General features: G+C 37.8%; 1 protein-coding gene across 1 annotated transcript in view; it reads right to left on the bottom strand.

The window, feature by feature from the left end:
- Nucleotides 1-2,189: 2,189 nt before the first annotated feature.
- RNF13 (ring finger protein 13) overlaps nucleotides 2,190-15,347 on the bottom strand; it is a 38,672-nt gene continuing 25,514 nt past the window's right edge. Inside the window, exons 8-10 of the mRNA XM_057421867.1 lie at nucleotides 14,555-14,648; nucleotides 4,560-4,640; nucleotides 2,190-2,821 (exon numbers count right to left, since the gene is read on the bottom strand). Of these exons, the coding sequence (XP_057277850.1) occupies nucleotides 2,457-2,821; nucleotides 4,560-4,640; nucleotides 14,555-14,648 (540 nt within the window). The 3' untranslated portion in view covers nucleotides 2,190-2,456. The remainder of the gene's footprint in view (nucleotides 2,822-4,559; nucleotides 4,641-14,554; nucleotides 14,649-15,347) is intronic.

A 15,347-nucleotide genomic window follows, 5' to 3' on the forward strand; every position in this document is an offset into this window, starting at 1 on the left:
TCCTGACTGCAGAACTTTTTTTGGGGGAGGATCACTCCCCAGAGCTTTTTTTGTAGTAGGCCCACAGATGGAGTTTACCTGTAATGGCACCTCCGAGGCAGGAATAGCCACCAGCAGAACACACCAGATTCCTTATTAACACTGTTCCCTTCTGATTAATCCCCCTCTCCTGAGTAGGTGTCTGTATGTCACCTGTATACTTTTGTTGTTGCATTTCCACAGCAGAATGGAGTCTGTGTACCCAGTTTGCTAGGGTCTGTGCAAAGTATATTCCTTGAATAACATTGATAAATTTCACATTTCCGTATCAACAGATGATTTAAAATACTGAGGATTATTTTCCCGTGCTAAAGGTCTGAGCACTGAATCATGATCTAGGTCATAAATCTGCATTAGTATTCTTCTTGAAGAAGTTATGAGAAGAAATACAGTGAAATGCTTTGGTTCAGACATTGCAAAGTTCCACGTAACTGTTTTTTCTGCTGAACCCAAGCCCTGTGCAGTCCTGCACACCTATCATCCTCCTTTTGCAATGGATCCTCCTTTAGCAGGACTGCACCACTTAGCTTTGGGGTGCCTGAAATACAATTGTGAATGCACTGACAACATCTGAACAGTAGGAACCCATTTTAAGAAACATCTTTCAGCTCAGTAAGTTTTCACACTGGGACTTAACTAGGCATACACACACTGAAAGTGGAATTTTACATAGTGAAAATACAATACACCATTTGTCATCAGCCCCATGGATTGCTAGTGGCAGTGATTTGAAGATGAGTCATTCTTCCGTTATTATACCTTTTCCATGTCTCATTCTGCAAAACAAACTTTCTCTGCTGTTACCCAGTCCCAGAGAACTGATTTCCTTTGCCAGGCTGAAGCAAGGAGGGTGTCGCTGCTTGGTGTGTTAGGTCAGAAAAAACAAATGGAAACCCCTCACCTGTACTCGCCACAGTCCAGGGTTCAGTGTTTTCTGACTTCCGGAACACAGGCTCACAGACTAGCTCTGCAGGTGTCAGCAGATGGGCAGGAAATACTAACAGCACCCTGATCTTCCTTCCCTCTCCCCCACACAAATTACATGTACAGACCCAGACTCAAAACTTCTGACTAAAAGTGAACAACAGTGAAGGTTTTCTGTTTAACTTGGTCCTCCTGCACACAGTACTGATCAGTCCAGCACTTTGTGCTGTGATACACAGTGAAGTGTAGGCTGCTTGCTTACCAAGGAATCTTAATAGTTGCATGTTCTGGATCTTTAAAAATACTTTAACCTTAGTAATAAATATAGAAGACTACACCATGAATGTAAGTAATGCAAAAGTTCAATAAATTCCTTTTGATACTTAAAGTGGAAAACATGTTTATTAACATTCTTTCAAGCTTTCCTTATTCAAGGCCATGTAAAAAAAATCTCTGCATTTTGAGTATATGTGTGTTTTTGCTTTCTACATAGTTACAGAGGTATTATATAACATTTACTTTTTTCATGATACACTGGTAAGTACTGAGTTTTGTTAAACAGTTATAAGCACTTGTTTTCAAATCAGGTATTCGAAAAGAATTTTTTTTTATATATACATAGTTTAGCAGACTAATGCAGCATAAAATGCTCTTTAGTAAGAGGTATATGAGTTGAGGATCAATAGAATACTTACCTAAATTATTTTCTGATGTAGAACAAAACCTCTGTTTTGGCCAGCCCCTTTTCTTCTCCCTCCCCCCCCCCATCATCACTGGAAACCAGACTACATCACAGTAGCAGGAAAGGATAGCTAATCTATTTATGGTGGATCTTATCTTGTGAATTACTCAAAACAAAACATATATTCTAAGTTTCCTTATGCTAGGAATTGCTCAATGGAACTGCTTAAACTCAGCTACTTTGGCAAACTCCACAGTTTGGAATCTGCTTTCAGAGAAAAGTGGAATTTCTTCTGCTTTGTTTTCATATTACCACCATATAGAATATCAATCTGTTCTACATTTTTCTTTCAGAAGTGATGACAGTTTTTAGGAAAACTCTATACAAACATGCAAATACGTTGTTCTGTTGGGCTTAAGGGGTAACACATACCATACATGTAATAAATATTGCTATCAGTATGACCCAGTTGTAGCTACAAAATGGAAAAAAAAATTACTTCCAGATAAACCCCATTTCAACAAGATACATTTAGAGTCTGTGATATTTCTATTGATACAAACCATTAACATTATTTATTAGCATTGTGAAGTCCAGTTAAACTGTTCATTTTGAAAAGACAGAATGCGTGACTGAATACCTGTGTCAGAAATAAATCTCTACTGATTTAACCATAGTACTACTACATGAACTGCTGCTCCTATTGAAGAAACCAAATGGATTAGAGATTAAAAGATATTCCCTATGTAAAGGTTTGTGAAGTATAGCCTTCAGAATGCTTTTGTTCATACACTATTCATCATTAGTAGTCTCAGACAGTATTTGCCACTCTGTACTCCCTTTCATCATTGGGCTGCAGTTGGACCACTACACTTTCTTCGTTTGTTCCATTTTCTGCATCACTGCTATCAATATTGTCATTGTCATCTTCCTCATATTCTGAGGACTCAGTCATGTTCTGATGGGAATGAGATTCTGACAGAGCCCCAAATGACTGAGTACTAACTGAGGCTAATGGTCTAAGCAAGGGAGTGTTTTCAGACACTTCATTCTCTTCTTGACTACTGTCTGTTTCAGAGTCAGAGTCCCCCTGAGAAGGGACCACTTTCTGCTTACATACAGGACATGTTTTTTTTGTTTTTGTCAGCCACGGGTCCACACACTTGCAGTGATATGCTGTTAAAAAACAAAACACAAGTCCATCATTAACTAAGTGAAAAGGACAAGGAAACCTGCTCAATTGTATTTATGCTTAGTAACACATGAGAATTTTAGACTTTAACTCCAAGAATTTTAGTGGCAAGTTTGTTGGCATGTAGACTGCCTATCCTTCTGTACAAAACACCTAACAGGTGATGAGCTTGGCCATGCAGATATATGAAATGAATACTTATTTCCTCTACTGAACCAATCCGAGAGCAATTCTGCAATGGGCCATGTTTGACAAAATAACCTTTAAAAGCTTCTTGAGGATCTATACCCATCTGTACCTATCTTGCAGCAAACATGCCCACCATCATTCTCCTCATAGTGCCTTTAACTTCCACTGATGTGTACTGAAGCACCTTGTTATTAAATAAAATTACCATGTGATTTTGCCAATAATAAATCAGTTCTACAGTTGGCACTGTGACTAGACTGGCCTGGTTTAAAAAAAAAAACTAAAACTTGAAAGTGTCTCTTAGGGTATTAAAAACTAAGCTCTGGTTATTAACAGAGACTTGTATCTGGCAAAGAGCATACTGTGTTTAGTACACATTGAAACCTGCGAGTAGCATGCTCTCCATGAAAACTTACTGTAGTGGGTTTTTTTTGTCAGCAATCTTTGATATTAGTGATTGGGTTTCATTAACTTTGCAGTCCCTAGCTGAGACAGATGCTATGGATCTGTTCTTTCTCTTCTGAGAACTCTTTGTCAGCCTGTTTTGAAACTTTTATGATTGGGACCCACAAAGTTCTTAGTCTGTCACCTGCTGTGTTGACTGTGGATGTGAGGCTGTAACATCAGTTGCCTCTTTTTTTACGTCTCTTAGTGATGTGGTATTTGCTGTTGCAGTGCTTGATCAGAGCAGGAATCTAATGAGGAAAATTCTGGGTAAAACTGCATCCAGCCAAAATGGCTGTAATACAGTTAATGGACTCAGAGGCAGAGAGGGGTCTCAAGCTAGGAAGGATGAATCTATTGTGATAGAGTGGACACAGGTTTAAAAAAAAAATTAAAAATACAAAAGAATTAGAGCTGCTCTTGGGCCCAGGCCTCTTAGAGACTTCTAGACAGAAGCTCTTAAATGCTTCTTGTATTTGTATGCACTTACAAGCAGTCTTGTCTTGTGGATAGACACGTACATGACTACTAGATGCACCTTTTGCAGTGGGCTGTATTTCAGAAAGACTGTTCACACAGTACGGTATTTTACTTGTCACAGTATAAATGTTCTGCTCATTTTTGCACTGACAACACTGACTTCCAAGTGCAGCCAAGGCAGTAGTGTATACAGCTTCAGGCTACAGGACAGACTACATCACCTTGTCCAATGTCTTTGTCACTAATAGCTGAATTATGTTTTTATGGTTTAACTGCCTTGGAGAAAGCAAAAGCCTACTTTTTTTAAATTTAAAAAGTAACTCTGGAATGTGTTTTCCCATTAAATAACAGACATTTAGAGTACAGTGTTAAACCCAGATGTTCTTCCATGTGTACATCCAAATTAAAACACAGAAGTGGGAATGCGAGCTTTTTCTCTATTTAAAAAGACAAAAAAAGTTTGTTCTTTTCCCAATTTGTACATACACTCCTGCATATTAGCAAAAATAAATTTTATATATCAATAAACAAGTTCACTGTGGGGTTTAGACATGGTGTTTTAGAGAGCTGTTTTAATACAAATGCCAAACCTAACATACAGCTGCTTACCATGAGAACATGGAAGGATTCTGAGCTTGTCTCCATCCTCATACTCATCCAGGCAAATGGCACATACATCGTATTCATCTCCTGCAGCACATAATTGAGAATCAGTTTAACAGATTTGCAACAGACCTTGGCAAACACGTGCATACAGGTCCTCTTACTGAGCTTCCCAGGCTGAAGAAACTACTACTCTTCCCTGTCCATGCAAGGGGCAGGTTCTTTGAAACTACATAGTTGACTGCTATATTTCTACCCTTACTTATTAAAGCTACAGCTCATTCACTTTCCCTTCAGGTTAATAAATGTTTCAAACTATGTGAAGCACGACATCTATAATACTTGTTCATTCTTATAAAAAGATTAAAAAAAATTAATAAAAATTCCTGTTTCGTTTTTATCAAGGGCTTTTACACTGTCCTTTTTACCAATCATATTTCCTGAAGATGCTGGCTCTCCGAAGTTTGCAGTTACACCAGAAGCTTTTGCCCTTCTCATAACTCGAGTTAATCAGTTATGAAAAAAAAAAACCAACAAAAATAACCTGAGAAGAAACCGAGTGCACTGGTTGATTACTACAGTGTTGCTAGTGTGATATAACTGGGGAAGAACAAAAATGAAACAGCAGACAGCACCAAAGAGTAGTCTTTCCAGAAGCATTAAGTACTGTTCAGGAGTCTGTAATGTAGCCACCTGTATCCTCAAAAGATTAATTCAAACAGAAACAAAGAAATAATATTATGATCACATAACAGAGAAACTATCATGCAAGAAGAGTAAAATAAAATAGCCAGATATTTTTTATAGAAATATTTGAAGGCTGAAAAGAGATTCATTCAGCTTTCTCTATCAACAACACGGAGGAGCAATATCACCCAGAGAAGCTGGGGCGGGGGAGAGGTGGGAAGAGCTATCATCAGACCAGGAATTGTTAGGTTGGAAGTGAAAAGAAAGAAGACAATGGAGAGAAATAAGCCTAGATCCCCCAATTCCTGTCTAAGACTGACAGTTACTAGGCTGTATTATTAAAGGTGAGTAGTGCAAAGTACATATTTTAAAATAAAGAGGTAGCTACATTTATAAGGAGCCATATTTCAGGTACATATTGTGAATACTTATCCGATCAAACCCTGAGAGGGACTTAAGCAGTGAAAGGCTCACTGTCACTGTTTGTTAATGACCCCCTGCTTTGACATGAGCTGGGCTGAGTATCTGTACAGCTCTGTCAAGGCTGGAAAAGTTCTGGCCATGTGCTCAAAGCCACTGCATATGCAAAAGTTGGTGAACTCTTCTTTCATACATCTCTTGCAACTTAAGACACATCCACTGCTGCAACTCACTATTTCCAGATGGTATTTCTATTATGCCATTAGCACTTCATTTAAACAAATGAACCTTACTGTCTTAGCACTGCCCAATACTGCACTGTCTCTTCACAAGCAGCTGCCTGGGAGGGCTGCACCCTCCCAACCATGAAGCGTTGTTTAGATGTCTAAACTACAATGTACCAGGAAAAAAATCTGCCTGGTTCAGCCCACCTCTCCCTCTGTTAAGCCTTCCCTGTCACAGGGATAGAAGTACACGTGCCAGCAGGCTAAACTGCAAGCTTTTCTACCAATTGACTAACAGGTTAAGGGAATGATAGCTACATGGTCAAGTGATCCAATGTGTATTTGCACATCCTATCACAAGGGCAGTCATCTGCTCAACATGTGGTGCTAATATGCCTGCATCCTGGTTATATGCCTTGTGATAGGAAAGCAAAGGCACCAGTGATAAAAGACTGGACAGGAAAAAAAAGACTGTCCAAAGGAGGACACCCCAGATATGCCAATGAACTATGTCACTCCCTGCATATTTTGATATTTTGACTAAGTATTCATAACAGGAACCCTAGACCAAGTTTGCCTGTTCCCAATCTGTACCATCTTCACAGCTGCTTCCTAACGTTCCACTGCGCAGCAGTTTACGTTTCACAGAGGAGCTAGGGAAATAAGGAGGTGTAGGTCCCACGAGAAAGAGCATGTGCAGAAAAGGTTCACCATCTCATATACTAAAATACCAAAGGGAGAAGGCATACAGCAAGGCAGCAACCCCCATGAGAGAAATGAGGTCCCCACGATCTTGTCACCTCAAGGTAAAAAGAAGGGCTGAGATGCTGTATCTCATTCCCAGTGCCCCTCAGGGCATCCTTCCCCATTTCCATCCAATTCCTTAAAAAATCCACCTAACCTGAGCCACATACATCCCACAAGTGTTACCTCATCAGTTATCCTCACAACTCTATTCTCTACTCCCATGCCCCGCAGCATCACCTTAATCCTTTCCCAGTAAACTTCTGTCGTCTTTTCCTGACTATATGCTGCACTAGAACTTCATTGCTGCACATCACTCCAAGGCTTGACATTGGAAACGTCAGATTTAAATGCATAAGACTGACACGTGCTAGGGCTAGAGTTAATAGCCAAAAGAATGTCTTCACATACTTAGTTCACCTTTCAACATACACATATCACCCACAGTAACCTGTGACACACCAGAGTTTAGCACAAATTTACAGATTTTTTTAATACCGAATCCTATATTACTTCCCAAAGCACTTTCCAGATTACATACACGAGACTGACATTGCAGTTCACACTCCAGGCTTGTTCAAAGAAATTTGTGCGATACACAATAGCCAAGTTGTCAAAGTGCTGTTTTGGGGAAAAAGTAGAAATAATGGAGCAGACTTCAGTAGTGCATAGCTATAGCAGGCCCACACTTGGGTCATGAGCTTACTCTACGTTATCAGGAAGGACTGCAGTTGAAGGAAACCGGCAGATTTTGCATTACTTGGAAGAGATGTCCTTTCAACACAAAAGCCTGTGATGAAACTGCATGGCAGGAGAGAATTTCCAGAAATTCAGCTCAAAATTCATGTTGATACCATCCTGCTAAATCTAATGCTTTTCTACAGATGGCAAAATTAACTATTAGGTATTTAGAGTCAGTTTTCATAATGCAACTCAGCATGGCTCTGTATCTGTTTAGTACAAGTAAGGAGACCAAGTATATCAGAGTAGGAAAACTAAGAGCTCTACGTCAGCATCAAAGGAGCTGAGCTTTCCAAGAAAGCTGCGGAAAGCTAACAGAAGTAACACTAAAGGCACAGAAGATGAATAGCCATTGTCAGCTCAAATTTCAAGTATTACATGAAAAATCAGTTTTCAGGGAAAGAGGATCAGCAAAATTAAATTGTTCAGCGACAGATGAGGAAAGATGTACTATTTTTCTGCTCATGTGTTCATAATAAGATCATTAATAAAGCAAAAAAGTTAAATTCAAAACTTAAAGTTCTAAAAAGCTACTTGACCAGGATTTTTCATTAACTGTGTAGCAATATATTTCACTGAGAAAAATAAACTTTCTTTGCAAATGTAAAAAACTCAAATAAAACCCAACATAAAAATACTAATTCCAAAATGCAGGACACTGTCAGTCAAATGCAGCATAACAGTTTTTCCAGTTTAATCTGTAAACAATCTTTAACTCACATCAGTCTTGCTCATGTTTAAATACTTCTCATAATAAGAATTAAAAACACATACCAAAGAATTAGAGTAGTAGCCTAATAGTATTCATATATCCACACAGAAATAACTGTACCCTTAGCTTTTAAATAAGGACATGCCTTATACTCCACATTATCAGACCAAGGGAAGCACTCCTCTGCTTCAATTCAGGATTTCTGCAAGCTTTCTTTTGCAGACAATTTTAATGAAAGTGAGCTTCCTTGGGTTGCCCAGGGAAGTTGTGAATGCTCTATTCCTGGCGGTGTTCAAGGTCAGGTTGGACAGAATCTCGGGTGACGTGCTTCAGTTTGAGGTGTCCCTGCCCATGGCGGGGGGTGGGAACTAGATGATCTTAAGGTCCTTTCCAACCCTAGCCATTCTATGATTCTAAGAACTGAGCCAGCTCATTAACAATACGGCTGTTTTTATTTATCTGAGTTTGTGTTTAGCTGCATTGGTACCAGGTGCTTCTGTAGATTTAAAAATTTTCAGTATAAAACATGTTCTGTCCTGGGCTTTTCTAAAGGTGCTGTCAATTTAAAAAAAAAATACAGACAATACATGGTGTTGTTCATCTGGAATTTGTCTTCTATAGGGTGGAAGACATGGAATAGGATCTTATGCAGGATCACGACTGTCACATGTTGCTCTTGTGCCAAAATTATTATTTTTTTCTTCCCCACAAAGATTTCGATCATTCAAAAGTACTACAAACAAAATTGACATCTATTAAAGACGAAAGCAGGAAAAACCATAAAGCATGTGAAGGGCTCTCCATTGTGGTACTAGGTCTATATTTGGAAGGCAGTAAGGGAGGCCTAGTTGCATACAACTGTTTTCTTGCCTCACTCATAAGGCTTGCTCTTGTATTCCTTGTACAACCTCAACTCCCCTAATAAGCAAAGGAATGCAAAATGAGCCCTCTCATTTTACCAAAATACTGGATACACTTGACTGTTTCTGTTTTATGATTGCCATGACAAAATTTATACTGAATCTGTATTTTGCCTGTGCCTAATACTTCCACTTTAAAACAGAACAAAAACTTATAACTTTCATATATCCAAAGGTATAAAACCAACAAAACATTTCAAACAGTACTCAATTATATAGCAGATACAAAACCAAGGCACGTAAGATGTCCTTAAAAGGCAACTTCTTCACATTTTTAAAAGGATTTCTTTATTTGTGGGTGTTAAGATAGATGCTAAGAACTATTCACACCTATGTAATAACAGACTGATCTCTCATGCAGTAAGGTCTTGTGTTACCTAATGCTTGGCTTCTCACTAAATCACGCTACATAAACCAGCCAGTGGCATGGGTACAATTAACAAAGACACAGCAAATTACTTAAATTACAGGTTTGCTAAAGCTAGTGGTTTGACAGGGAAGAAAGTATGGAAGCAAGACTGCAAAGATAAGTGAAGGAGCACATCTGTAACGTGCTTCACTATTGGCAAAGGTAAATTACGGAGATTAGTACATATGCAGTAATTACACTGCTTTAATTAAAAACATTTTTAAACTAGAAATAAAAGGAATTAATGCAAAAAAAAATTGTATTGAGAGAGCATTGTAACATTAAGTATTCAGCTTCCACTAGAGCACTGCAAAGTAGTAAACATGCCAACTCTCAGTTTATAAGGATATGAAAGAAAGTGGATGGAGGTTTTTTTATCTTAGCATGCAAAACATCAGAGTATATGTTGCAACTCAGGACCTCCTAGTTCATAGGTCTATTTTCCAAATATCAGAAATCCATTATTAAAACTGAATGCTCATCTGTTTCCCCAAAGATAAATTCCAAGGGCTTCTGTGGTAGCATAGAAGCTGTAAAATGTGGTTCATGTTACTTTTGTTAATATATAGTATTCAACATGCAGAGCAGATGACCACAACTGGAAAACAACACTGCGAAAATCTGGCATTTCAAAATAAGCACAGTGGACACTATAATCAGTTTTCCTGATAGTTCCTATACAACAGGAGAAGATAAAGGGAAAGCAGGAGAGAAACAAACAAAAACCACTTCATGGGCAGGTAGGAAAAGTCAGAGTGATTAAGTAGAGCCCATTACTGCCAGACCTAGATCACTGACATACGAGTTTTTGTCTAATGTAACACAGTGAAGTACTTCAGCTATAACTTTTACAAGAAAATTGCTTCCTCTTTTGCTACGACATTCCTTCTCTCTGTTGTTCCTAGTAGTCAAACCACGTTTATGGGTCATTTATAATCAGCACATTATCATTATGTTCAATCCAGAAATGAATGTTAAACATCAGTCAGTACTGTCACGGGTATCAGCTCACAGAAAATGAAAATTAAAAAAAAAAACCACATTCAAATAATACTTGTCTTTTTATCCCCCCCCCCCCCCCCCCAGTCATTCAACATGTATGAGAAATACCAGAAAAATGATAGCACATTGCTCTTGAGTAGGCTTCTCTCTCCAAGACATCCCCACGCAAATGAACATCAGCACATTCAGAAAAAAATGACACAATGGTAAAGCATCACATCCATTTCTGGGCCATGTAAATACAGATAAACTTTCTAGTAATGCTGATCCTTCATGACAACATGCCCCTCGAAGAACAGATTTAATTTCTAAAAGGAACGATTTGCAGACAACTTTTTCTGAAATACCCATTCCTGTACTTTAGAAGCTGACTCAGAATCACAAAAAATTGGGAAAAAGTGTGGAAACTGCTACAAGTTACCCAGAAGGTCAGATCACTTCTTGGGTCAGGCTGGGTATTTGCCGGTGGGTGGTGAGCGGTTGCATTCTCACCCCTTGTTATTTCCCTTATCATTATTATTATTGGTGGTAGCAGTAGTGGTTTTGTGTTATACCTTAGTTACTGGACTGTTCTTATCTCAACCTGTGGGAGTCAACCGGTGGGAGTTACATTCTTTCGATTCTCCTCCCCATCCCTCTGGGAGCAGGTCAGAGGTGGGAAGGTGGGGGAGTGAGCAAACAGCTGCATGGTTCTGAGTTACCAGCTGGGCTTAAACCACAACAGTATCTTACTTAAATGAACTGTGTATGAAAAGTCTTTAGTATTATCTTCTACCCACTTGGCACATACAAGTAAAGTATTTTCAGAAAGAAAGAATTAGCCATCCACATATACGTGCACTTGTGAACAATGAAAAACGCAAGAACAAAACCACCAAGACCAGCAGACCTTATGACTTGTTTTCTCTATTAGACATTAAGTGTACTGTGCATTTAAGCAGAAGGGTCAGTAATGATCAGTTATACTCCCATTTGCAGGGGAAAAAAAAATAATTTAGGAATACGCAGTAAATGGCAGAACTGCACTTACTCTGGAGCAGATTTTTAGAAAGCCTTGAGATGCCTCTATTCCCCACTATTCTCAATCATGTATTATCAGTCTGCATATAAAGATAAGTACATAAAAATTCAATACATAAAAATATGTATTTACTCAAAATGAAATGTACTCTTACAGCTTATTATTTGCTCCATATATTGGGGCTTTATTCATGTGTGTATGAAGCATTTCAAAGCTGATTGCTAAAGTAAAACTCTTTTTTCACCTAACAGCTCCATTTTTAGAAGTCTTGTGGCTGTAGCAACTCCCAAATTCTGGATTCTTTATCACATATCTAACCACTCGCAATCTTAAGTTTTCGACACTCGATGTAGAAAAAAATTGCTCTGCTCATTTTTAATTTCTTAATCATATGCCCACACATTTGTTCCTTTTGCAGCATTCCATCTTCACTAAATTTACAATATTTTCTTTTCTATGGGAGTGAGAGGTTACACTGGAATTTCATTGACGCTAAAATCTACAAATCTTTTTAGTCTTTGCTAGATTCCACATTAAGCTAATGTGGAAATAACATTATGCATTTCTAAAAAACAAATTCTACCGTAACTACCAATTCACATCTAAGCTGTAATTCTTCTGAATATTCAGATATGTCAAAGATCAAATTACAGGCACATTAAATGGACGTCTTTTTTTGCTGTGTTCACTTTGTTATAAAGTCATTCATACAAAAGATATAAACCTCCACTGACTTTTGCATGACCCAACTGTAATCCATTTGTAAGGAACCACAACACAACAATCCAAAAAAATCCACCAGCCTGGAAAATAGAGAGTACATTGCATTCTGTGGAATTATCCAAAGGCAAGGCTTCTTGATTCAGACTTTGCAAAGATAGTCAATGCCACATCTTTCTGTTTCTGCATCTGCTACTCATTACAGAAATACTAAGCGTCTGATCTAAAGCCTATTGAAATCAGTAAAAAAATTTCCATGTGTTATGGTGGTATTTGACTTAAATCAGAGATTATTCATGTATTTTCTGTGTTAACAACTCCAGTTATGTCAGGGTGCAATCCCCCATACAGAACAAGCATCTTCATTACATCATCATTTGCCTGTCAACCCATAAAATTCTAGACAACCACTACAGTGAACTTTCCCTTAAAAACCTTTTACAGCGAAACCATTTCGGATGCAGTTCATGATACAAAAAACAAGGCAAAAACCAAGAAATAGTATCTACGGTGTCTTGGCTTCAGTAGTTGACTAACATTTCAATACTAATGGATTTTTAAGAATACACTGGAGACAAAAAGAAAATCCAGCATTCCTGAAAACAGGATTATAGTCCACAGGAGTTAGTTTCACCTATCTTTCCAAAACAAAAGGTTAAGATCGTTTGGATGTAACATCAAGAGATCTGAAGTAAATGGACTGTGCAATAATGTCCTGAGAAAGCATGTGTTTCACAAAGAAACATGAAGGGATGCATTTTCATTATAATCACTAAAGACAATATACTGTAAGTACTAGGTCAAATTCTGTCCTTTTAGTAAAAGGACTTAAAGTAATGTAAAAGATTAATTTCACAGCAGTAGAACCAAACTGATCATTTGCTTAAAGAAACTGAAATCCTAGTTGAACAAATAAGCTTTTGTTCTGTTTTTCATAAGCCACTGAATGCAGAGGCTACCTAGAGATTTACAGCCAGATTGCTTTCCAGTGACTGACAGAGCTCCAAACAACTCATATGGTGTAAGTCAGCAAAAGCAAAGAGGAAGGAGAGTAAGGAAATGAGCAATAAGATAGGTTCATATACTGGCTACTTAGTCATGTAATTCTTGAGATTTTCAGTTGATTGTATGCATCTATAGTAAGACATTAACTGACCTTCTTGAAGTAACTTTTTTCTTATGAATTTCAAGATAAGGTAGAACATAATTTACTGCTTATTTTTATTCTAATTTGATGTCACAAGGACTCAAGAAGAGGAAACACAATTAAGGTTAGCTTTACTGGCTTATGATAATTTTTCAGGGCTAATTTTAAATCCATAGCATTGTCGCAAGGTTCAGTCAACCCTGCAGAAGAAAACACTTTACTTTTTCTTTTCCTTTGAGGCTGACTAACATTCCACAAACACGGTATTGCTCAAATTGAACATCTGCTTTGCACAGTGAGAGCGACGTCATGAATAATACAAGTTGGCTTTATCAGGGGCAAAGAACAGTAAGCCATTCTATCCTTGAATCCAGGCATATCCCCTAACATGGTCTTTGTGCCTCAGAAAATATACTCTTTCTTGACATGTGTTATGTGGTAATTGTTTCAAGTAAGTACTTTTCCCACCTTTTCCTCTCATGCCTTGCAATAGCTTCTATGAATGAACAATGATGGTAAAATGACAGCACATGTAAAAACCCCAAAATTAAGTTGCAGATTTTTTTTTCTACTTCTAAGGAATAGACTACAACAGAGAAAGAATTACAGCAGCTTTTTTATTTCACTGAATAAAGTAACAGCTTTGTTTCTCACCTTGTCATTAGATATTGCATAAAAATGAATCACTACAAAGAATCACAGCAGCAAGTATTTTGGCATTAAATTTAAATCTCTCTTGCCCTGACAGAAGTATGGTGATTGAATGAAAAGACCACTCCTCTGGAAAATCAGATAAATTATACCCACAAGATAGTTTTGGTTTACAGTCTCTACTATGTCAGGCAACTTATGTACTACTGTCTCAGTTTCCAGACAATCACAGAGCTGGGCACAGTCCTTCAGGGGGGAGTTCTAAATAATGCATCAGTGACTGACTGCTGTGGTCACTGTTAATGACAGCACAACAAGGAATTTTTGTGGAAATTCTGGACCAATTCTGTGGTATATTAACCAACATTTTAATTTTCAGCCGGAGTCTGCATGTGGTATCAGTTGTACTTCAGTTACAGAAATGTTAAAACTCTTCTACTTCAGTCAGAACAGGGTCAAGTATTTCATGTGCTTTCACTCCAAATGCTATTTCAAGCATACTCAAAATTATCTCCAAAAATACAAATCCTCCTCAATTTAGAGTGTTCTTTGGTGTTAAAAACAATGGGGTCTAATTAGTTAGACAAAGAATGATTCACTTGCCTTTCTTAAATTTATGTACAGGAATTTTCTTAAGCTGATCCTTCCTAAGCCGATTCCTTCTTGCTCTGTGTCTGTCTTGCACAAATTTTGTTATCTGGAAACAGACATAAGACAAAACAAAAAGTTAAAACAGTAAAAGAACCATAAAACTATTTTGATTTATGAGTCTACACAGTAAGTTAGTCAAAAGGGAATCCTGGCTCTAACTGAATCACCACTTCCCTAGCCTGAACTCAAGGATGAAGCCAAACAAGCCTAAAGGAAGTTTCCAATGACCATGACACTTGAAGCTGAAAATACACAAGCTGGTGGGTTTTTTGGCGGTTGTTTTTTTTTTTTTTTAGGAAAGGAAACAGGAAAAAAAAAAGTCTATACTATATAAAATAATGGCCATTGCGGCAATCCTCTATCAAAGCCACATATAATGGGGTGGCACATTTCAACACAAAACACAATTCATTGAGTGGTTTTGATCATAGTTTTGGATTATTACAGCTCTCTCAGGGTATCACTCCCACATTCATCAGAACTGTTTTCAAAGTATCTAGGTGTAGTTTAGGAATCATTAAAGGGGTTACTTCCAGCCTTTGCTGCCATCTTCAACTATAACAAAGACACCGTTTCCATTTTCTTAATAATCCCTAATGCTATTTCTGTTCAGTTTCTAATTCTAGCATCTCTGATACAACATTCTTTTTTCCAATACAGTGACAGACAAGCAAAGGGCCTTAATCAAAGTATACACATTAACAAGTCATTTGAAACCTGCAGAAGTGCTCTACACCTACCTACA

Source organism: Pezoporus wallicus, unplaced genomic scaffold, assembly GCF_028554395.1.
Source record: "Pezoporus wallicus isolate ANWC-B61680 ecotype Strahan unplaced genomic scaffold, APGP_CSIRO_Pwel_v1 scaffold_7402, whole genome shotgun sequence".
In the NCBI taxonomy this organism is placed as follows: domain Eukaryota; kingdom Metazoa; phylum Chordata; class Aves; order Psittaciformes; family Psittacidae; genus Pezoporus; species Pezoporus wallicus.